Here is a 26686-nt window from a genome sequence, read left to right as displayed (position 1 = left end):
TGGAGATTGTCCACCTTTCCCTGGGAAATATCTAAATCTATGAGGAGGGGTCCAGTGCGGGGATTCAAGACCCCAACAAATAGTTCTGCTTCCATCTACACACAACCCAGACTAATGGACACGGAATAACGAGACGGAGCTGAAACATGAACGACATTAAGCTGGCGGTTCTGGGCAGCGAGGGAGCCGGGAAATCTGGTAATTGTCACATTTTTCTATTTTCAGTTACATTAATCAAAGTATTAACAAGAAACTTGTATCTATAACAGTGTAATTCACTAAGTAACAGGAAGATTCAGTCTATGTTCCTTCCAGTATAATAAATGTGATTCCCATTGCATTTAATCTCTATATCTTAGTTATTCCCTTTACTCTATCAGTAATCTTCTCTTTCATCATTTATAGCTCTTATCGTTCGCTTCCTCACCAGTCGTTATATCGGTGAATATGCCTCAAATTCTGGTAAGAAGTTGTCTTGAATCCCAGTAAATGTCTTGTTACTGGTTACTATACACAGATACCAGTACACTATATAGATATCAGCGCACTATGACACTAGTGCCCAGGTTACTATACACAGATATCAGTGCACTATGACACTAGTGCCCAGGTTACTATACACAGATATCAGTGCACTATGACACTAGTGCCCAGGTTACTATACACAGATATCAGTGCACTATGACACTAGTACCCTGGTTACTATACACAGATATCAGTGCACTATGACACTAGTACCCTGGTTACTATACACAGATATCAGTGCACTATGACACTAGTGCCCAGGTTACTATACACAGATATCAGCGCACTATGACACTAGTGCCCAGGTTACTATACACAGATATCAGTGCACTATGACACTAGTACCCGGGTTACTATACACAGATATCAGTGCACTATGACACTAGTACCCTGGTTACTATACACAGATATCAGTGCACTATGACACTACTGCCCGGGTTACTATACACAGATATCAGTGCACTATGACACTAGTACCCGGGTTACTATACACAGATATCAGTGCACTATGACACTAGTGCCCTGGTTACTATACACAGATATCAGTGCACTATGACACTAGTACCCGGGTTACTATACACAGATATCAGTGCACTATGACACTAGTGCCCGGGTTACTATACACAGATATCAGTGCACTATGACACTAGTGCCCGGGTTACTATACACAGATATCAGTGCACTATGACACTAGTACCCGGGTTACTATACACAGATATCAGTGCACTATGACACTAGTACCCTGGTTACTATACACAGATATCAGTGCACTATGACACTAGTGCCCGGGTTACTATACACAGATATCAGTGCACTATGACACTAGTACCCGGGTTACTATACACAGATATCAGTGCACTATGACACTAGTGCCCGGGTTACTATACACAGATATCAGTGCACTATGACACTAGTGCCCGGGTTACTATACACAGATATCAGTGCACTATGACACTAGTGCCCGGGTTACTATACACAGATATCAGTGCACTATGACACTAGTGCCCGGGTTACTATACACAGATATCAGTGCACTATGACACTAGTACCCGGGTTACTATACACAGATATCAGTGCACTATGACACTAGTACCCGGGTTACTATACACAGATATCAGTGCACTATGACACTAGTGCCCGGGTTACTATACACAGATATCAGTGCACTATGACACTAGTGCCCGGGTAACTATACACAGATATCAGTGCACTATGACACTAGTACCCGGGTTACTATACACAGATATCAGTGCACTATGACACTAGTACCCGGGTTACTATACACAGATATCAGTGCACTATGACACTAGTGCCCGGGTTACTATACACAGATATCAGTGCACTATGACACTAGTACCCGGGTTACTATACACAGATATCAGTGCACTATGACACTAGTACCCGGGTTACTATACACAGATATCAGTGCACTATGACACTAGTGCCCGGGTTACTATACACAGATATCAGTGCACTATGACACTAGTACCCGGGTTACTATACACAGATATCAGTGCACTATGACACTAGTACCCTGGTTACTATACACAGATATCAGTGCACTATGACACTAGTGCCCGGGTTACTATACACAGATATCAGTGCACTATGACACTAGTGCCCGGGTTACTATACACAGATATCAGTGCACTATGACACTAGTGCCCGGGTTACTATACACAGATATCAGTGCACTATGACACTAGTGCCCGGGTTACTATACACAGATATCAGTGCACTATGACACTAGTACCCGGGTTACTATACACAGATATCAGTGCACTATGACACTAGTGCCCGGGTTACTATACACAGATATCAGTGCACTATGACACTAGTGCCCAGGTTACTATACACAGATATCAGTGCACTATGACACTAGTACCCGGGTTACTATACACAGATATCAGTGCACTATGACACTAGTACCCTGGTTACTATACACAGATATCAGTGCACTATGACACTACTGCCCGGGTTACTATACACAGATATCAGTGCACTATGACACTAGTACCCGGGTTACTATACACAGATATCAGTGCACTATGACACTAGTGCCCTGGTTACTATACACAGATATCAGTGCACTATGACACTAGTACCCGGGTTACTATACACAGATATCAGTGCACTATGACACTAGTGCCCGGGTTACTATACACAGATATCAGTGCACTATGACACTAGTGCCCGGGTTACTATACACAGATATCAGTGTACTATGACACTAGTACCCGGGTTACTATACACAGATATCAGTGCACTATGACACTAGTACCCTGGTTACTATACATAGATATCAGTGCACTATGACACTAGTGCCCGGGTTACTATACACAGATATCAGTGCACTATGACACTAGTACCCAGGTTACTATACACAGATATCAGTGCACTATGACACTAGTGCCCGGGTTACTATACACAGATATCAGTGCACTATGACACTAGTGCCCGGGTTACTATACACAGATATCAGTGCACTATGACACTAGTGCCCGGGTTACTATACACAGATATCAGTGCACTATGACACTAGTGCCCGGGTTACTATACACAGATATCAGTGCACTATGACACTAGTACCCGGGTTACTATACACAGATATCAGTGCACTATGACACTAGTACCCGGGTTACTATACACAGATATCAGTGCAATATGACACTAGTACCCGGGTTACTATACACAGATATCAGTGCACTATGACACTAGTGCCCGGGTTACTATACACAGATATCAGTGCACTATGACACTAGTGCCCGGGTAACTATACACAGATATCAGTGCACTATGACACTAGTACCCGGGTTACTATACACAGATATCAGTGCACTATGACACTAGTGCCCGGGTTACTATACACAGATATCAGTGCACTATGACACTAGTGCCCGGGTTACTATACACAGATATCAGTGCACTATGACACTAGTACCCGGGTTACTATACACAGATATCAGTGCACTATGACACTAGTGCCCAGGTTACTATACACAGATATCAGTGCACTATGACACTAGTACCCGGGTTACTATACACAGATATCAGTGCACTATGACACTAGTACCCTGGTTACTATACACAGATATCAGTGCACTATGACACTAGTGCCCGGGTTACTATACACAGATATCAGTGCACTATGACACTAGTGCCCGGGTTACTATACACAGATATCAGTGCACTATGACACTAGTGCCCGGGTTACTATACACAGATATCAGTGCACTATGACACTAGTGCCCGGGTTACTATACACAGATATCAGTGCACTATGACACTAGTACCCGGGTTACTATACACAGATATCAGTGCACTATGACACTAGTGCCCGGGTTACTATACACAGATATCAGTGCACTATGACACTAGTGCCCGGGTTACTATACACAGATATCAGTGCACTATGACACTAGTACCCGGGTTACTATACACAGATATCAGTGCACTATGACACTAGTACCCGGGTTACTAAACACAGATATCAGTGCACTATGACACTAGTACCCGGGTTACTATACACAGATATCAGTGCACTATGACACTAGTACCCGGGTTACTATACACAGATATCAGTGCACTATGACACTAGTGCCCGGGTTACTATACACAGATATCAGTGCACTATGACACTACTGCCCGGGTTACTATACACAGATATCAGTGCACTATGACACTAGTACCCGGGTTACTATACACAGATATCAGTGCACTATGACACTAGTGCCCTGGTTACTATACACAGATATCAGTGCACTATGACACTAGTACCCGGGTTACTATACACAGATATCAGTGCACTATGACACTAGTGCCCGGGTTACTATACACAGATATCAGTGCACTATGACACTAGTGCCCGGGTTACTATACACAGATATCAGTGTACTATGACACTAGTACCCGGGTTACTATACACAGATATCAGTGCACTATGACACTAGTACCCTGGTTACTATACATAGATATCAGTGCACTATGACACTAGTGCCCGGGTTACTATACACAGATATCAGTGCACTATGACACTAGTACCCAGGTTACTATACACAGATATCAGTGCACTATGACACTAGTGCCCGGGTTACTATACACAGATATCAGTGCACTATGACACTAGTGCCCGGGTTACTATACACAGATATCAGTGCACTATGACACTAGTGCCCGGGTTACTATACACAGATATCAGTGCACTATGACACTAGTGCCCGGGTTACTATACACAGATATCAGTGCACTATGACACTAGTACCCGGGTTACTATACACAGATATCAGTGCACTATGACACTAGTACCCGGGTTACTATACACAGATATCAGTGCAATATGACACTAGTACCCGGGTTACTATACACAGATATCAGTGCACTATGACACTAGTGCCCGGGTTACTATACACAGATATCAGTGCACTATGACACTAGTGCCCGGGTAACTATACACAGATATCAGTGCACTATGACACTAGTACCCGGGTTACTATACACAGATATCAGTGCACTATGACACTAGTGCCCGGGTTACTATACACAGATATCAGTGCACTATGACACTAGTGCCCGGGTTACTATACACAGATATCAGTGCACTATGACACTAGTACCCGGGTTACTATACACAGATATCAGTGCACTATGACACTAGTGCCCAGGTTACTATACACAGATATCAGTGCACTATGACACTAGTACCCGGGTTACTATACACAGATATCAGTGCACTATGACACTAGTACCCTGGTTACTATACACAGATATCAGTGCACTATGACACTAGTGCCCGGGTTACTATACACAGATATCAGTGCACTATGACACTAGTGCCCGGGTTACTATACACAGATATCAGTGCACTATGACACTAGTGCCCGGGTTACTATACACAGATATCAGTGCACTATGACACTAGTGCCCGGGTTACTATACACAGATATCAGTGCACTATGACACTAGTACCCGGGTTACTATACACAGATATCAGTGCACTATGACACTAGTGCCCGGGTTACTATACACAGATATCAGTGCACTATGACACTAGTGCCCGGGTTACTATACACAGATATCAGTGCACTATGACACTAGTACCCGGGTTACTATACACAGATATCAGTGCACTATGACACTAGTACCCGGGTTACTAAACACAGATATCAGTGCACTATGACACTAGTACCCGGGTTACTATACACAGATATCAGTGCACTATGACACTAGTACCCGGGTTACTATACACAGATATCAGTGCACTATGACACTAGTGCCCGGGTTACTATACACAGATATCAGTGCACTATGACACTAGTGCCCGGGTTACTATACACAGATATCAGTGCACTATGACACTAGTACCCGGGTTACTATACACAGATATCAGTGCACTATGACACTAGTGCCCGGGTTACTATACACAGATATCAGTGCACTATGACACTAGTACCCGGGTTACTATACACAGATATCAGTGCACTATGACACTAGTACCCGGGTTACTATACACAGATATCAGTGCACTATGACACTAGTGCCTGGGTTACTATACACAGATATCAGTGCACTATGACACTAGTGCCCGGGTTACTATACACAGATATCAGTGCACTATGACACTAGTACCCGGGTTACTATACACAGATATCAGTGCACTATGACACTAGTACCCGGGTTACTATACACAGATATCAGTGCACTATGACACTAGTGCCCGGGTTACTATACACAGATATCAGTGCACTATGACACTAGTGCCCGGGTTACAATACACAGATATCAGTGCACTATGACACTAGTGCCCGGGTTACTATACACAGATATCAGTGCACTATGACACTAGTACCTGGGTTACTATACACAGATATCAGTGCACTATGACACTAGTGCCCGGGTTACTATACACAGATATCAGTGCACTATGACACTAGTACCCGGGTTACTATACACAGATATCAGTGCACTATGACACTAGTGCCCGGGTTACTATACACAGATATCAGTGCACTATGACACTAGTGCCCGGGTTACTATACACAGATATCAGTGCACTATGACACTAGTACCCGGGTTACTATACACAGATATCAGTGCACTATGACACTAGTGCCCGGGTTACTATACACAGATATCAGTGCACTATGACACTAGTACCTGGGTTACTATACACAGATATCAGTGCACTATGACACTAGTGCCCGGGTTACTATACACAGATATCAGTGCACTATGACACTAGTGCCCGGGTTACTATACACAGATATCAGTGCACTATGACACTAGTGCCCGGGTTACTATACACAGATATCAGTGCACTATGACACTAGTACCCGGGTTACTATACACAGATATCAGTGCACTATGACACTAGTACCCGGGTTACTATACACAGATATCAGTGCACTATGACACTAGTGCCCGGGTTACTATACACAGATATCAGTGCACTATGACACTAGTGCCCGGGTTACAATACACAGATATCAGTGCACTATGACACTAGTGCCTGGGTTACTATACACAGATATCAGTGCACTATGACACTAGTACCCGGGTTACTATACACAGATATCAGTGCACTATGACACTAGTGCCTGGGTTACTATACACAGATATCAGTGCACTATGACACTAGTGCCCGGGTTACTATACACAGATATCAGTGCACTATGACACTAGTGCCCTGGTTACTATACACAGATATCAGTGCACTATGACACTAGTGCCCGGGTTACTATACACAGATATCAGTGCACTATGACACTAGTACCCGGGTTACTATACACAGATATCAGTGCACTATGACACTAGTACCCGGGTTACTATACACAGATATCAGTGCACTATGACACTAGTACCCGGGTTACTATACACAGATATCAGTGCACTATGACACTAGTACCTGGGTTACTATACACAGATATCAGTGCACTATGACACTAGTACCCGGGTTACTATACACATATATCAGTGCACTATGACACTAGTGCCTGGGTTACTATACACAGATATCAGTGCACTATGACACTAGTGCCCGGGTTACTATACACAGATATCAGTGCACTATGACACTAGTGCCCGGGTACTATACACAGATATCAGTGCACTATGACACTAGTACCCGGGTTACTATACACAGATATCAGTGCACTATGACACTAGTGCCTGGGTTACTATACACAGATATCAGTGCACTATGACACTAGTGCCCGGGTTACTATACACAGATATCAGTGCACTATGACACTAGTGCCCGGGTACTATACACAGATATCAGTGCACTATGACACTAGTACCCTGGTTACTATACACAGATATCAGTGCACTATGACACTAGTGCCTGGGTTACTATACACAGATATCAGTGCACTATGACACTAGTGCCTGGGTTACTATACACAGATATCAGTGCACTATGACACTAGTACCCGGGTCACTATACACAGATATCAGTGCACTATGACACTAGTACCCGGGTTATATACACAGATATCAGTGCACTATGACACTAGTACCCGGGTTACTATACACAGATATCAGTGCACTATGACACTAGTACCCGGGTTACTATACACAGATATCAGTGCACTATGACACTAGTGCCCGGGTTACTATACACAGATATCAGTGCACTATGACACTAGTGCCCGGGTTACTATACACAGATATCAGTGCACTATGACACTAGTACCCGGGTTACTATACACAGATATCAGTGCACTATGACACTAGTGCCCGGGTTACTATACACAGATATCAGTGCACTATGACACTAGTACCCGGGTTACTATACACAGATATCAGTGCACTATGACACTAGTACCCGGGTTACTATACACAGATATCAGTGCACTATGACACTAGTGCCCGGGTTACTATACACAGATATCAGTGCACTATGACACTAGTGCCCGGGTTACTATACACAGATATCAGTGCACTATGACACTAGTACCCGGGTTACTATACACAGATATCAGTGCACTATGACACTAGTACCCGGGTTACTATACACAGATATCAGTGCACTATGACACTAGTGCCCGGGTTACTATACACAGATATCAGTGCACTATGACACTAGTACCTGGGTTACTATACACAGATATCAGTGCACTATGACACTAGTGCCCGGGTTACTATACACAGATATCAGTGCACTATGACACTAGTGCCCTGGTTACTATACACAGATATCAGTGCACTATGACACTAGTGCCCGGGTTACTATACACAGATATCAGTGCACTATGACACTAGTGCCCTGGTTACTATACACAGATATCAGTGCACTATGACACTAGTACCCTGGTTACTATACACAGATATCAGTGCACTATGACACTAGTACCCTGGTTACTATACACAGATATCAGTGCACTATGACACTAGTGCCCGGGTTACTATACACAGATATCAGTGCACTATGACACTAGTACCTGGTTACTATACACAGATATCAGTGCACTATGACACTAGTGCCCGGGTTACTATACACAGATATCAGTGCACTATGACACTAGTACCTGGGTTACTATACACAGATATCAGTGCACTATGACACTAGTGCCCGGGTTACTATACACAGATATCAGTGCACTATGACACTAGTACCCGGGTTACTATACACAGATATCAGTGCACTATGACACTAGTGCCCGGGTTACTATACACAGATATCAGTGCACTATGACACTAGTGCCCGGGTTACTATACACAGATATCAGTGCACTATGACACTAGTACCCGGGTTACTATACACAGATATCAGTGCACTATGACACTAGTGCCCGGGTTACTATACACAGATATCAGTGCACTATGACACTAGTACCTGGGTTACTATACACAGATATCAGTGCACTATGACACTAGTGCCCGGGTTACTATACACAGATATCAGTGCACTATGACACTAGTGCCCGGGTTACTATACACAGATATCAGTGCACTATGACACTAGTGCCCGGGTTACTATACACAGATATCAGTGCACTATGACACTAGTACCCGGGTTACTATACACAGATATCAGTGCACTATGACACTAGTACCCGGGTTACTATACACAGATATCAGTGCACTATGACACTAGTGCCCGGGTTACTATACACAGATATCAGTGCACTATGACACTAGTGCCCGGGTTACAATACACAGATATCAGTGCACTATGACACTAGTGCCTGGGTTACTATACACAGATATCAGTGCACTATGACACTAGTACCCGGGTTACTATACACAGATATCAGTGCACTATGACACTAGTGCCTGGGTTACTATACACAGATATCAGTGCACTATGACACTAGTGCCCGGGTTACTATACACAGATATCAGTGCACTATGACACTAGTGCCCTGGTTACTATACACAGATATCAGTGCACTATGACACTAGTGCCCGGGTTACTATACACAGATATCAGTGCACTATGACACTAGTACCCGGGTTACTATACACAGATATCAGTGCACTATGACACTAGTACCCGGGTTACTATACACAGATATCAGTGCACTATGACACTAGTACCCGGGTTACTATACACAGATATCAGTGCACTATGACACTAGTACCCGGGTTACTATACACAGATATCAGTGCACTATGACACTAGTACCTGGGTTACTATACACAGATATCAGTGCACTATGACACTAGTACCCGGGTTACTATACACAGATATCAGTGCACTATGACACTAGTACCCGGGTTACTATACACAGATATCAGTGCACTATGACACTAGTGCCCGGGTTACTATACACAGATATCAGTGCACTATGACACTAGTACCCGGGTTACTATACACAGATATCAGTGCACTATGACACTAGTGCCCTGGTTACTATACACAGATATCAGTGCACTATGACACTAGTGCCCCGGTTACTATACACAGATATCAGTGCACTATGACACTAGTACCCGGGTTACTATACACAGATATCAGTGCACTATGACACTAGTACCTGGGTTACTATACACAGATATCAGTGCACTATGACACTAGTACCTGGGTTACTATACACAGTGTAAATACCATAAGGGACAATAGTACAATAAGGACATTTTCTGGATGTTGCTTCACTGATATTGGGACAACTTTCCGGGGTCAATGCATTAGATTCGCTCCCTTATTCTTTCCTCTCCACCCTCTACCTGCCCTCTCGATCCCATCCCCTCCCACCTCCTTCCCTCTCTCTCTCTCTCTCCAACGACCTGCTCTTACCTCGCACACCTTTTCATCCTATCACTCTCCTCTGGTGTAGTACCCTCCTCTTTTAAACACGCTCTTATCTCTCCTATCCTCAAAAAACCCAATCTTGACCCCACCTCTCTTGCTAATTATTGCCCTATCTCTCTTCTCCCCTATGCCTCCAAATTACTTGAGCGGATTGTCTGCAGCCGCCTAACCAGGCACATTTCAGACAATTCCATCCTTGACCCTCTCCAATCCTGCTACCGCCCCCCTCCATTCTACCGAAACTGCCCTGACCAAGGTTACTAATGATCTCCTATCAGCCAAATCCAATGGTCACTTCTCCGTACTCATCCTCCTTGACCTCTCTGCAGCCTTTGACACCGTGGACCACCCCCTCCTGCTGCAAACTCTTCTCTCTCTCTGCCTCTCTGGTTTTGTCCATGCCTGGTTCGCCTCATACCTCGCTAATTGCTCCTTCTCTGTATCCACGTCTGGTTCTTCCTCCTCCCCCTACACTCTCCCCGTAGGAGTCCCGCAGGGCTCTGTTCTTGGCCCTCTACTCTTTTCGCTCCACACTTCCTCCCTTGGTGCTCTTATCTCCTCCTTCGGTCTTCAGTATCACCTTTATGCTGACGACATTCAACTTTATATCTCCTCTCCTGATCTTTCCTCCATCCGCCTCGCTCGGGTATCCTACTGCCTCTCCGCCATCTCCTCCTTGATGTCCGAGCGCTTTCTCGAAATCAATATCTCTAAAACTGAACTCATTGTCTTTCCTCCGCCTAGACTCCCATCCCACGATGACCTCTCTATTGTCGTCAACAACACCACCATCTCCTCTGTCACCCAACTTCGCTGCCTGGGTGTCGCCCTCGACTCCTCTCTCTCTTTTGCCCCCCACATTCATTCCCTTGCCCAAGTCTGTTGCTTCCAACTACGCAACATCGCCCGCATCCATCCTTTTCTCTCTCAGGATGCCACCAAAACTATCATCCACGCACTCATCATCTCCCGCCTTGATTATTGTAACCTCCTCCTCACTGGCCTCTCCCACTCCCGTCTCTCCCCTCTCCGCTCTATACTCAATGCGGCCGCAAGACTCATCTTCCTCTCCCCTCTCTGCCTTGCCTTAGACTGGCTCCCCTTCCCCTACAGAATCCTTTTCAAACTCCTCACCACCACTTACAAGGCTCTCTCCAACTCTACTGCCCCTTATATCTCTAACCTCCTCTCCATTCACACTCCTGCCCGCTCCCTGCGCTCGGCCAATGACCGCCGCCTCTCCTCCACTCTTATCACCTCTTCCCACTCCAGAATCCAAGACTTTTCCCGTGCAGCCCCCCTTCTCTGGAACGACCTCCCTCGTTCCATCCGTCTCTCTCCTACTCTGTGCTCCTTCAAACGGGCACTCAAAACTCACCTCTTCCTCAAAGCCTACCAACCATCTACTTAACCCCCATCTCCTCCCTTTAGCTCGTCCTCCCTTCTCTCCTCTTGCCTCAACTGGCTCCTCTTGTGCCTGGTCTGTTTACCCTCCCTTAGGATGTAAGCTCGTATGAGCAGGGCCCCCTCCCCTCCTATCTCCCTACCTGTTCTTCCGCTCTGTCTTTACTGCATATGACTGGCCGGAGTTTCTGAAGTATTGGTACTTTTTGTTCATTGTTCTGTATGGTTTCACCCTGTATAGTCTACTGTTAGTACTGTGTGCGGCGCTGCGGATACCTTGTGGTGCCTAACAAATAAATGATAATAATAATAGACTGGGAATTTGTTAGGAAAAGACTAGTTCAACATTGTGTTGAGAGGGAGGGTTACAATTTTATATTATTTTAGGCAAATATATAATCAGAACACTATACAGGAGCTGCCAAGATGTTGGATCATTATGAGATCCTTGTCGGCACATATACTTTGTGATTTGTGGTCAGTTACATCTAAAACAACCGGATTGGCCGATACATGTTGCATATAGGCACCTTTACACAAGGGGTTTTCTGTATAAATTCCACTTGTCCCTGAAGATCTCTCTGCGCTGGAGAAGGTGCGCTGGTCCCTCCCAGCTATCAGCTCCTCTGCTCCTCTCAGGCTGTGACATCACAGCCCAGAGCCACACCCCCAGCCTGTTACAACAATGAGGAGCAGGAGACCTCTGTCCTTGCCATGGGTAGTGCCATGGGGTATATAAGAACACTGAATGAGGGACATTATGTCACCCCAGGCCTAGGATTTCTTAGTGGGATCTAAGAATTACTACAGAGACCAGACAACAGCGTCTACATTCACTTCTGGCTGATTTCATGACTATACTCCCAGGAGGTCAGCTGGATTTAGCTGCAGAGAGGACGTGATGATAAATAACCCTGTAACTCCCTGAGGACCAAGTGTCAGAGACGGAGTCACGTACAGAAACATATTATTCCATGATGTTAGCCAATCACATTCCTATTAGACTGACGGTAATGAGGGGGCGATAACAATGCAGATGTCCCTTCATTGTCTAAAGCACACAGACATCTATCACACTGAGACACAATTACCAATCACACTTTATTTGGTTTCATTTACTGAATTAATTGTTAACACAGAACATTTCAGCCCTCCATTAAACATGAAGGATTTACTGGCCAACCAGTATTCCAAGATGTGCAGATCTGTATAAATGTGACATCACTTCCTGCACCAGTGATGACATCAGAGATTATTATTTAAGTTATGTGTAAGGTGCCTATATATTAGTGCATTAGTCCCTGCACAGTGGCACTTACAATCTATATTCCCTACCACACAGACACACACACGCAGGTTCATTTTGTTAGACGTCATGTCTCTGGACTGTGGGAGGAAACCAAACAAGAGCACCTGGAAGAAAACCACGTAACAAACCACGTAATCATGGGGAGAGCATACAATATCCAGACATATAGCGCTCTGGTCGGGATTGAACCCATGACCTTAGCACTTCGAGGCAGCATTGCTAACCACTGTGCCACCCATTACATGTAACCTTAACCACTGTGCCATATATATATATATATATATATATATATATATATATATACTAATCAGCCACAACATTAAAACCACTGACAAGTGAGGGGGGATATCTGGTTACAATAGCACCTGTCAAGGGGTGGGATATGTTAGGCTGTAAGTGACCAGTCAGTTCTTGAAGTTGATGTGTTGGAGGCAGGAAAAATAGGCAACGTAAGTATCTGTGGGTCTTTGACTTGGCCTCCAAATTCCCCAGATCTTAATCCGATCGAGCATCTGTGGGATGTGCTGGAAGAACAAGTCCGAGCCATGGAGGCCCCACCTCACAACTTACAGGACTTAAATGATCTGCTGCTTATATCTTGGTGCCAGATCCCACAGGACTTCAGAGGTCTTGTGGAGGCCATGCCTTAATGGGTCAGAGCTGTTTTGGTGGCACAAGGAGGACCTACATAATATTAGGCAGGTGGTTTTAGTGTTGGGGATGATCGGTGTATAAAACACTAACCACTACACCAATGTGCTGTCCATGAACGCTAGAGAAAAAAGCACCGTCCTGTAATACTGAATTGGTTTCAGGTTTATGTTATTTCTGAGTCTCATCTCCTTACAGAATGTATCTACACCAAGCAGATGAATGTGGATGGAAGAGTTACAAACCTGGAGATATACGACCCCTGCTCCCAGGTAATGTGCTGGTGCTCCTTGTTCCCAGGTGATGTGCTGGTGTTCCTTGTTCCCAGGTGATGTGCTGGTGCGCCTTGTTCCCAGGTGATGTGGGGATGACCCCTGCTCCCAGGTAATGTGCTGGTGTTCCTTGCTCCCAGGTGATGTGGGGATGACCCCTGCTCCCAGGTAATGTGCTGGTGTTCCTTGTTCCCAGGTGATGTGGGGATGACCCCTGCTCCCAGGTAATGTGCTGGTGTTCCTTGTTCCCAGGTGATGTGGGGATGACCCCTGCTCCCAGGTAATGTGCTGGTGTTCCTTGTTCCCAGGTGATGTGGGGATGACCCCTGCTCCCAGGTAATGTGCTGGTGCTCCTTGTTCCCAGGTGATGTGGGGATGACCCCTGCTCCCAGGTAATGTGCTGGTGTTCCTTGTTCCCAGGTGATGTGGGGATGACCCCTGCTCCCAGGTAATGTGCTGGTGCTCCTTGTTCCCAGGTGATGTGGGGATGACCCCTGTTCTCACATCATTTTTGTGTCCCCTATATTCAGGTAATGAAGAAGTGACCCCCTCTCACGCAGTGTTAGGGGATATTGCTCACAACCTGTTAGATCACACACAGCATAAACAATCATCCTAATGTGCCTTTAGTTGGTGTAGAAAAGGGTTTCTCACGAGCTCCATGTTCTCAGAGTTTCCCATTTGGAAAAAGGGAATATTTATATCCATGTTTTGTCTCGGACATTATCCCCCGAACACATCACACAGCAGGACGAAGGTGCGTCCTCCATCCCATCTCTATTCATTGACGACAAATACTGTGAAATGTGAATTTGTAGATAAACAGCGAAACAAACGCTCCTCTGCGAAAGGCCTGTACTGACGCAATTTCCTTAATTTCAAGAAGTATTATAGTTCACTAAATCAATGCACCAAATAGGTTTATAATAAAATGGGCTAAGAAGATGCCTAATACACTCTGTATAATTAATGAAAATAATTCCATAGTTTTTAACAACATAAACCTACAAACAATACACTATAAGTAGAGATAGGCCAACCATGTATCCAGAACCCCTAACTCTATCACAGACAAACCGGAGATGAGAGATGAAGAACCATCAGTCCAACTTGCAGACAGCTGTTTCCATCTTGTTAGATCTAATCAGTGCAACATATGGATCAGTGCCTACCAATGTCTAGAGCAGGCCTGTCAAACCTGCGGCCCTCCAGGTGTTGTGAAACTACAAGCCCCCGCATGCTTTGCCAGTACCTCTGTTCTCTCCCCCCTCCACCACCCCTTGTCTCCTGTCTCTCACCATGCCTCCGCGCTCCTGTCCTATTCCCATCCTCTATCCTAGCACCCCTCCCTGTCCCTACCTTAATGCTACCCCTCCCTCCATGAACCCTGCCAATCTTCTCCACATCACTCCCTTACCCTCCCTCCCCTTCTCCTGTGCCCTCTGGAACCCCTGATCAATCCGTAACAAACTGCCAGCTATCCATGACCACTTCATCTCCAACTCTCTTAACCTCCTTGCTATCACCGAAACCTGTCTCTCTTCTGCTGAAACTGCTTCCCCCGCCGCTCTCTTCCATGGGGGCCTCTTCCTTCACCCACTCCAACAGACCAGATGACCATCCAGGTGGGGGAGTGGGATTCCTCTATCCCCTAACTGCAATTTTCGGGTCATTCCCTCTGAGCCTTCCCTCTCTTTCTCCTTCTTTCTTTTCTCCCACATTCACCTCCGTGTCCCACTCTTATACCGCCCCCCTGGTCCAACTTCCCTCTTTCTCAACAACTTTACAGCCTGGCTTCCCCACTACCATTCCTCTGATCTCCCCTCCATCATACTTGGAGACTTTAACATCCCTATTGATCTCCCCTCTGACCCTGCCTCCATCAAACTTCTCGCCCTTTCTTCCTCCCTTGGCCTCACTCAGTGGACCTCCTCCCCCACCCACTATCTTGGTCACTCCCTTGACCTTGTCTTCTCTCATCTATGTGATCTCTCTGACTTATCCAACTCTCCCTTCCCACTTTCTGACCACCTACTCTCCTTCAATCTGTCCTCTTCCAAAGCTTCTCCTGGCCTAAAACTACCCTCATTAGGCGCAATCTTGACACTGTTGACCCTACTTCTTTTTCCTCCTCTCTTAAAACTCTACTCTCCCCTCTTCCCTCCCTGGTCTGCCCTAACAAAGCCACCTCTCTCTATAGCCACTCTCTCACCCCTGCCAATTCTGTCTGCCGCCGCCGCCGCTTAATTCCCCCAACCCTGGCACTCCAATTTCACCTGCTTTCTCCAGAAGTGCACTCGTGCTGCAGAACACATTTGGAGGAAATCTCGCTCCCTGGCTGACTTCCTTCACTTCAAGTTCATCCTTTCCTCCTACTGATCTGCCCTCTCCCTCGCTAAACAATCTTTCTTTAAGTCCCTCATTTCTTTTCAGTCCTCTAATCCCTGCCACCTTTTTGCCACATTCACCTCTCTCCTCACCTCCCCCTCTCCTCCTAACCCAATCTCCCTCTTTGCTACAGATTTTGCCTCCTTTTTCCCCTCTAAAATTCATCAGACTTGACATCTCCTCCTCCCTTTCCTCTCCTGCCTCTCTCTTCGCTCCTCCCTCCTCCTACAACCTACTCTGATGCTACTTCCGCCCTACTACGGGCGAAGAAGTCCACTCCCTCATTCTTTCCTCTCCCATCTACCTGCCACCTTGATCCTATCCCCTCTCACCTTCTTCGCACTGTCTGTGCTTATTTAGCTCACCTCTTCAATCTGTCTCTCTCCACTAGCATTGTCCCCTCCTCCTTCTAGCATGCCCTTATCTCTCCCATTCTGATCCCACCTCACTCGCTAACTACAGCCCCATTTCACTTCTCCCCTATGCCTCACCAGTCACCTCTCAGACAATTCCCTCCTTGACCCTCTCCAATTAGGCTTCTGGCCCCTCCACTCCACTGAGACCGCCCTGACCAATGTAACTAATGATCTCCTAAATGTAGGGGTCACTGCTCCCTGCTCATCCTCCTGGACCTATCAGCAGCTTTTGATATCATGGTCCCCCCCCCCCTCCTTTTGCAGACCCTTCACTCTCTCGGTCCCTCTGGTTCTGTCCTCACATGGTTCACCTCATACATTGTCAACCGCTCTTTTACTGGATCCATGTCCAGTTCAAGCTCCCCCCTCCGGCCTCCCTGGAGTCCCTCAGGGCTCTGTTCTTGACCTTCTACTCTTCTCACTTAATACTACCTCTCTAGGAGCTCTCATCACTTAATTCGGTCTTCAGTATCACCTATACGCCGATGATATTCAACTTACATCTCTTCTCCTGATCTTTCCCCCTTCCTCTCTCGTGTATCTGACTGCCTCTCTGCCATCTCCTCTTGGATGTCCTCACACTTTCTTAAAATTAACATTGCAGAAACCGAACTCATTGTTTTCCCTCCGTCTAAGTCCTCATCCCACCTGGATCTCTCCATCACTGTTAACAATGCCACCATCTCTTCTGTCCCCCAACTTCGCTGCCTAGGCATCACCCTAGACGCCTCCCTCTATTTTGCCCCCCATATTCAATCCCATGTCCAATCCTGTCGCTTCCAACTACTCAACAACGCCCGCATCCGGCCCTTCCTATCTCAGGAAGCAACCAAAACTATTATCCATGCGCTTATAATTTCCCAACTTGACTACTGTAACCTTCTCCTCACCGGCCTCCCCCGTTCTCACCTCGCCTCCCTTCGTTCTATACTCAAGGCGGCTGCAAGGCTTATCTTCCTTTCTCATCGCTCCTCTTCTGCCTCCCTTCTCTGCCTTGCCCTACACTGGCTCCTCGTCCCCTACAGAATCCTTTTTAAATTTCTTACCCTCACCTACTTTACTTTACTCCCACTTTACTGCTCTTTATATCTCCAATCTCCTCTCCATCGACACTCCCACCCGGTCCCTGCGATCGGCCAATGACCGATGCCTCTCCTCCACTATGATCACCTCATCCCACTCCAGAATTCAAGACTTCTCCCGAGCTGCTCCCCTGCACTGGAATGACCTCCCACACTCTATCTGTTTGTCCCCTAACTTGTGCTCCTTCAAATGGGCACTCAAAACTCATCTCTTCCTCAAAGACTACCAGCCTTCTACTCAATCCTCTCTCCATGCTTGCTCTCACCACTTCGCTGCTCCTCAGAAGGGGGGGGCCGCTTGCTCCCCTCTTTTGACTCCCTTTGTGCCAACCGTCTGTTTGCCCTCTGGTTAGGATGTAAGCTCCTCCCTCCTGTTTCTCTACCTTCTCTTTTGCTCCAACTTCAATATAATTGCTTTGCCTGGAGCTTCTGAAGTCATGGTATTACTCGTTTATTGTTCTGTACTGTCATTCCCTGTATTGTCCATTGTTTGCATTGTGTACGGCGCTGCGAAAACCTTATGGTGCCTGGTGCCTTATAAATAAAGGATAATAATAATAATAATAATGATATGCCTGTAGTCACTGTGTATACCTGTATTATGTGTGTATTGCCGTATTAGCTGTGTATATACCTGTATTACCTGTGTATACCTACATTACCTGTATTACCTGTGTATACCTACATTACCTGTATTACCTATGTATATATCTGCATTACCATATTACTTGTGTATATCTGTATATACCTGTTTTACTGTATTACCTGTGTAAACCTGTATTAATTGTGTATAGCTATGTATACCTGTATCACTGAATTACCTGTGTATATCTGTATATACCTGAATTAGCATATTACCTTTGCATACATGTATATACGTTTTACTGTATTACCTGAGTATACCTGTCACCTATATATCATCTGTGTATACCTGTATTACTGTGTTACCTGTGTATTACCTGTGTATACCTGTATTACTGTGTTACCTGTGTATTACCTGTGTATACCTGTATTACTGTGTTACCTGTGTATTACCTGTGTATTACGGTATTACCTGTGTATACCTGTACAGACCGGTATTATCATAACACTGGCTCTGACATTATAACTGTTATGTTTCAGCCACATAAAAAGCTGCCTCTGAGCGAGGAGCTGAGCCGAGCGGACGGGTTCCTGGTCGTCTACGACATCAGTCATAGATCATCCTTCATTTTCGCCAAGACGTTGATCTACAGCCTGCGGGAGTCACACTTCAGGGCATGTAAAAGGTACTAATAGTCATTAGGGTACAAGGTGTTCACTGTAAACATCCTACAGCCACATTGTGAAAGTCCCCAAAAGGATCTGTTTATTAATGGGTTAAGTGCGTATGTGAGGAGATCCTTAATACCTGTCTTACAGAAAGATTGGTAGAAGTCCTTTGGGAGTTAATGGTCAAACTTACAACTGTGTATGTGGGGGGGTAATCATATTTCCTGAACACAAAATACTGACACAAAGAATGCGGATACAAAAAATGTCTACACTGAAAATACTGACAAGTAGGACATGTTTAACATTGTAAACACTGACAGGCTACACCTGATGTGTACTCAAATACATAATAAGTGTCAGTAGTGTATTATTAAATCACTATGACTTGGATATGTGTCGCCAAACTGTGATAGATATATATATATAACTTCTCCCTAATCCCAATCTTGTACAGTATTTAATGTTCTATTGTCCTAAATGTATCAGTCCCTGTGAAGAAAGATCCAGATCAGAAAAAGTCTCTCAAAAATAAAAATTTTGAAAAAATATATAATAAAACATAGCTCAGTCCAATCGCTAAACAACGTCTCTACTCCAAAGCACACCGGGATCCACAAATTAGGAGACCTGACTTTGGTCCAAAGATGATGTTCCGCAAAAGTATCCAAATAATCACAAACAAACTGGTGACAATCACTTGACGATATATCATATTTACACTTAGCAGCGGTGTTGTCTGGATCCTTGTTTCTCCGTATGATGTAGTGTCCCATGTGCGTACATGTATGAAATTATATAAACTTGTGGACTGTGGAAAAATATCCTTAGCCAGTTATAAAAAGAAACATCATATCCAGGTTTATTTATTGGTACAAAGTATAAAAATTTCATAACAACTGTGTATTTCTGATACAAATCCTGGTACACTGAAGTCATACCAGACCGCTCGTTACTGTTAGCTTTAGGTATGCGTTCCTCTATGGAATGTACACAGCTTCCTCAGGGATTGGAAGCCTGTATCTTCTTGGGATCTTAGATGAATTTATACAGGACAAGGGAATGAAGTGTTGGGTCCTGATTGGTTGTAATTCTTTATGAGCTGCCCTAACAGTCTAGTCATATGATTAATAGCAGAGCTGTATTTATACTCTTATATAATAATTATCATATCGAAAGGAAATCAGTATATGCCTAAAGAACAATACAATGGATATACTATATGGATTCTCTTTTAATTCTGAAAAAAACGCTCATGTCTAAACGCACAGAGCTTTTAATGATATTGAATGCCTGAAGCGAGAATGATTTTGCACTCATTGCACCGTTTTAAAACCGCTTACATGGATTCCCAATTGCTTTTAGCACACTGTGATCCCCTAAATAATGAACCTCAGTCTTTATTAACAACATGACAAAAAAGGACATGTCCCAAATGATTCTATATAGATAATATGTGTAAACACAATAACATTCTAACCATGATCTGTAGGATGACCTTATGAAAGTCTATTCTCCACTAATAAAACATTGGATATCTAGTTGTGTTCCTCAGCAAGCTCTACACTCGTGCCCAGCCGAATAAACTTTAGGAGACGGTCCTGGTGCTTGCTGGACATTCTTGGGTGCCCTGAAGCCTTCTTCTTAAACCTCTCACCTTGAAGTTCTTGATGATCTGATAAATGGTTGATTTAGATGCAGTCTTACTAGCAGCAATATCCTTGCCTGTGAAGCCATTTTTGTGCAAAGCAATGATGACTGTAAGTGTTTCCTTTCAGTTAACCATGGTTAACAGAGAAAGAACAATGATTTCAAGCACCACACTCCTTTTAAAGCTTCCAGTCAGTTATTCTAACTCAATCAGCATGACAGAGTGATTTCCAGCCTTGTCCTCATCACCACTCTCACCTGTGTTAACGAGAGAATTAAGGACCTGATGTCAGCTGGTCCTTTTGTGGCAGAGTTGAAATACATTGGAAATGTTGTTTTGGGGATAAAGTTCACTGTCATGGCAAAGAGGAACTTTAAAATTAATTGCAATTCATCTGATCACTTTTCATGACATTCTGGAGTATATGTAAATTGGCATCATATATACTGAGGCAGCAGACTTTGCAAAAAATAATATTTCTGTTATTCTCAAAACTTTTGGCCATGACTGTATGTAAGCAGATAATTTTACTACTTTATTAGTACCCTGTGTATCTTTAACACCTTGTCTACTAATTGTTTGTCATAATATTTCCTAAAATTGTTCATTTAGATGTTCCACTTGTAGTATAACATTTTTGATCTGTGAACAATTGCTTCAAAGGTGATTAAGCTAACCTATTGGACTAACTCAGATGCTTCCTTCACTTATAAAACGTTTTTCTTCTAAATATCTGTTACAGAGCACTAGGTTTACTAAATAGCCATGCTCAGACCAGATGTAGCCCTCCTTCCATTGACTCATAAAGAGGGTTATGTAACTCAGGGGAGCAATCCTGGTCCCCATTGCTGTACCTCTCACCTACAGAAAGGTATCCTCAAACCACAGATAACTGTGGTTTTAAATAAACTCAAAACCTTGTAGGGTAAAGTATGCCTGTTTGGAGTCAAAATTAGTATCTGTATTGAGGACATATTTTATGATCTCTCTCTCTTTTTGATGATCAATTACTGCATATAGTTGCCAGCCAGTAATCTTGAGCCCTTTCTTTATCTCTGAGACTGTATAGTATTTGTGTTGTGTCCTGCATGTAGGATTTTTGTCATTTTGCATACTTTTGTAGGAAGACAAATATATTGGCTGTGAAGACGAATGTATTGGCTGTGAAGGAGGTGATGCCTTAAATAATGGGTATGCCTGGTGAGTCATGTTCTTATGAATTTCGGGCAGATAGTAGACAACAGCAAATACGGGATGAGACTTGTTTAAAAAAATCAATTCTGTTTTATTCAGGCTGAAACACGTTGAACAAGTTTAGTGAGTTCTAAAGCGGAACGCACACTGAAAGCTAGAGTAATGAGCAGTCTGCCCGGATTGACAGTAAAGACTCAATGTTTCAGGTTTTGTAAAAGAAATACACTTTTTTAATGAAGTTTCATAGTCCATACCTTAAATAAACCTTTTATAACAGGCTAGAGATATTTTTTCACAATTGACAAGTTTATATAATTTCATACACGCACCATATCATATGGAGGAAACTGGAACACTGCAAAGTGTAAGCACGATATATTGTCAAGTGATTGTTACCAATGAGATTTGTCTGGCTAAGAGTATTATTCTATTTGGTTACTTTTGGAGGAACATCATCTTTGGACTAAAGTAAGATCTCCTAATTTGTGGATACCTGTGTTCTTTAGAGTAGAGGCGATAATTGGCGATTGGACTTGGCTATATTTTTTATTTACAAGGACTGATACATTTAGGACAATGGAACCTTGAATACTGTATAAGATTGGAATTATGGATACTATATATATATATTGTGACATTATACATCACATGGTGATACATATCCAGATTCTAGTGATTTAATAATAAACGACTGACACTACATATGTTTTTGAGTCTACATCAGCTTTAGCACTGGATGATTGTGACATTACTATATTGAAGTGGACACCGGACACCTATACACTGTAGCGACAGCAAAAAGAGATGATCCAGCACTAATTGATTGGTAAAGATCTATGTGTAACTCAATGAATATATGACTGGTCTGACCAAGGTGTATGAATAGCTGGTGTGGTAAAACTGCGCGCACACAGTATACACAATGTACAGCTTAGTTTAAACTTTGTTTATTGAAAGCTCACAGCAAAATAAAAATGTAATAAGTGTTGACATAACAAGATATATGACAAAGCTTTTATTTTCATAGTTAATAATAAAAAATTATAAATAAAAATAAAAATAAGTATAAATATTTATCAGACGAAAAAAAGAGGGGAATGAGGGGAAAAGGGAAGAGAGGGGGAGGGGTTGAAGGGAGGAGGTCTATTCAAAATGAATAGAGGAACATTAATCATGTGTATATGTAGGTTTTATTGAGGGATGTTAAGTAGCAAAATAAGACAAGGTAAGGTATATATTGTATATATGTGATAAATATATATTCAATCGTCTTTATTTGCAACAAACATGTCATCTTTCTAGCAGTCTGTAGTCTCGAATTCTAACCAGGGGGACCAGGTAGTAGTAAATTCTGAAGTTTTCCTAGTGTCAGAGGAGAGTAAATCATCCATTAACATATAGTAGTCTCTATATATATATATATACCGGTCTTTAGATGTTTGAGAATTGGAACGTTTTCACCGGGCAGGGATAACATCTGCATTGATTAGATGGCATAACAGTGATTTTTAAATTTATTGGAATTTTAAACAAATTAATGATCCACAAGTCTGGATCTAAGGGGGGTTCATAATTTAGGATAGTCTTTATGGCATTACAAGAAGACTTTGATATATTTTTGATTACTTTATAAGTGATTGTGGGCTCTGAGTACTGTGTCTCCAGTTGTAGTGCAGGCGATCTCAGGACAGATACAACATCAACATTTATCTATAAAATTGCGAATCACAGACATTAATGATACCTCCCCTTGAGAAACTAACTTGATGTGGTGAAACGCGTTGGTGACGTCAGATCAGGAAACAGTTCCATGCATTCCACAGTGGAACCCACACTGAATTCATTCCTCCTGGCCCCATTAAAGACTGATTTAGGACTCTCCACAGCTCAAGTACTTGGGTTTACAGCCGTCCTTTTAGAACATTAATCTATACCGTTTTTTGGACTTTATGTTGTTATGATATAATTGGACTAAAGCCTCCATTTCCTCTTTGCATGAAGCACTGATGAGCTGTGTTAGACATACAAAGCATTGTTAGTGCATCTGGGCACTGCTCTGACATTTCATGCAAACCTTAATATCATGTAGGGAGCTTATGATTTCCTGAGTTCACACAGATTTGTGTATTAGGTAATTTTCTGGAAATATCATTGATAGCATGTATCAGTCTGACATACACCTAGATAATACGCATTTAGTGATCTCATTTAAGTGTTGAATTTCCTGCATGTCTGTACATTGTGTATACTGTGTGCACGCGGCTTTACCCCACCAGCTATATATACACCTTAATTACCATTCATCTATTCATTAAGTCTCACATACATCTTTACCAATCAATTAGCGCTGGATCATCCCTATTTTGTTGTTTGTACATTGAGGGCTTGGACCAGTTTTAGATCAGCTGCTTTTCTGAATGTTAGCGTCATAAAGTCATAGCGAGCTACCTGCGCACAATCTGTTCTGTTTTCCCATATACACTTTAGCGGATCCCTTTAGCACTACCTCTGTCAGCCACTAGGGGCAGCGAGTGTATATTCAATCTGTTTATTTCTTTCAATCCAAGCCAAGCTCAACGGTCTGGGAAGCTGTTTCCTGCATTTTATCCCCATTAATGTGATTATAAAACAGAGAGTAAAAACAGGGCAAATAATATCAAGATAGTCTACCCCATTGTCCATTTCTACAGTAAATGGGTTACGCTCTATCACAAGATCATTGGGAAGAGATGCTCTTATGGCTCCAACACAGGAATTGCTAAGTCCAATACATTTCTAATACAGTCTCACAGTTATATATAAAACTAGATAATGGGTCAGTTGTACAGAACAGGTAGAGTTATATTTAGTATGGAGCTCTATAGGCAGATTATTGTGTTGATTGCTGCGTGTCCATCGTATCATATTAAATAATAAGGACAATCTGTCATGTGAGTGTAAATAGTGAGGGCATCTCCTTACTCTGCGCAGTATCACCTAATCCTGTCCTGTTTACCATTCCAGAGATATCGAGGCTGTGGTGTTCTTAATCGGAAACAAACAGGACCTGTGTCACGTCAGGGAGGTGTCCTGGGAAGAAGGGCAGAAGGTGGCTCTAGAAACCAGATGCCAGTTTTATGAGTTGTCTGCTGCTGAGCAATGCCAAGAAGTTGTCGCCATGTTTACAACCATCATTAGAAACATTGTCTTAAATATCAAGATCAAAGAAAAGAGAAGACAGAGTGGATCCAAATCGATGGCAAAACTAATCAACAACATGTTTGGGAAGAGACGCAAATCTGTGTGAGTGACGCGCTTCGCCAGACGGTGGTCGGCTCACGGAGTGATCTAGAATTCTGGAAACATTATGAGGTCCGAAGAGTCATTGGTTGGATATAGGGAACACAATGCTATAGACCTGTGACTATACTGACAGTCCGGATCTATGTATATAATGGGCCTGAGTCATTAAGGAGAGCAAAGCAAAAAAAAGGAACAAGTTTGTTCCTAGACAAACCATGTTACAATACAAGGGGTACAAATGAATTTATTATTTTGCACATAAGATAAATACTGGCTGCTTGTTCATGTAGCACACAAAAACTTGATAGCTTTATTTTTACACTGAAATTTAAAGTTCATCTAGGACATGTTCTACCCCAACTATAAATCTATCCCTAGATTTTAAATTTACTCCCCCTCCAAAGCAACATGGTTTTGCCCAGGTGCAAAGTTGCTACTTTTTTATGCTTTGTTCTCCTTAATGACCAATGTGTATAATTGTGTAAATATCATATAAACTCATCAGTTCAAAAGGACGATGGAACTGCCAAGATAATCCCTCCACCGACATTACTAGGACATTAGTATTTGGTTACTGGTTAAATTAAACATCTTGGCTCATTGCTCGTTGGTCATTTCTAGTTAGTTTAAACGTATGTTGAATAAAAGAAGGAAAATAAAGAACTGATTTTGAGCCATTACAACAGGTTCGACCGTGATGAGCGCAAACAGTCTTTGTGAATGACGAGTTGCCAATGAGAACTGCAAAATGACATTCAATTACCTTTTGTATTTCAAAATATTCTGCTTCAATAAATGTCAACTTTTTGAATAGAATAGATTTAAGGATGGCGATCAGCATCCAGAAAATAAGTAATTTTATTGTGCAGTTGGTGAATATTGTAAGATAGGAACAGATCCCGGGCAAATCTGTGAAACCTGAGGCAGCTCCTGGAAATTAGGAACAGTTGGCAGCTATGTATATTACCATAGTATTCTGAACCCTCTCTTACTGCACTCTCCACGTTAC

The 26686-nt window shown here is 43.3% G+C and overlaps 1 protein-coding gene across 1 annotated transcript; it reads left to right on the top strand.

Annotated features, from left to right (window-relative positions):
• RERGL (RERG like) lies at nucleotides 1–26317 on the top strand. Its single transcript, XM_075205548.1, has 5 exons — nucleotides 1–198; nucleotides 406–462; nucleotides 14340–14413; nucleotides 19422–19567; nucleotides 25399–26317. The coding sequence occupies exons 1-5, from the start codon at nucleotides 147–149 to the stop codon at nucleotides 25679–25681; spliced, it is 612 nt and encodes a 203-aa protein (XP_075061649.1). The 5' UTR covers nucleotides 1–146; the 3' UTR covers nucleotides 25682–26317.
• Nucleotides 26318–26686: the final 369 nt, after the last annotated feature.

Source organism: Mixophyes fleayi, chromosome 4 (genome assembly GCF_038048845.1).
Source record: "Mixophyes fleayi isolate aMixFle1 chromosome 4, aMixFle1.hap1, whole genome shotgun sequence".
In the NCBI taxonomy this organism is placed as follows: Eukaryota; Metazoa; Chordata; class Amphibia; order Anura; family Limnodynastidae; genus Mixophyes; species Mixophyes fleayi.
This window is presented reverse-complemented; position numbering and strand designations above follow the sequence as displayed.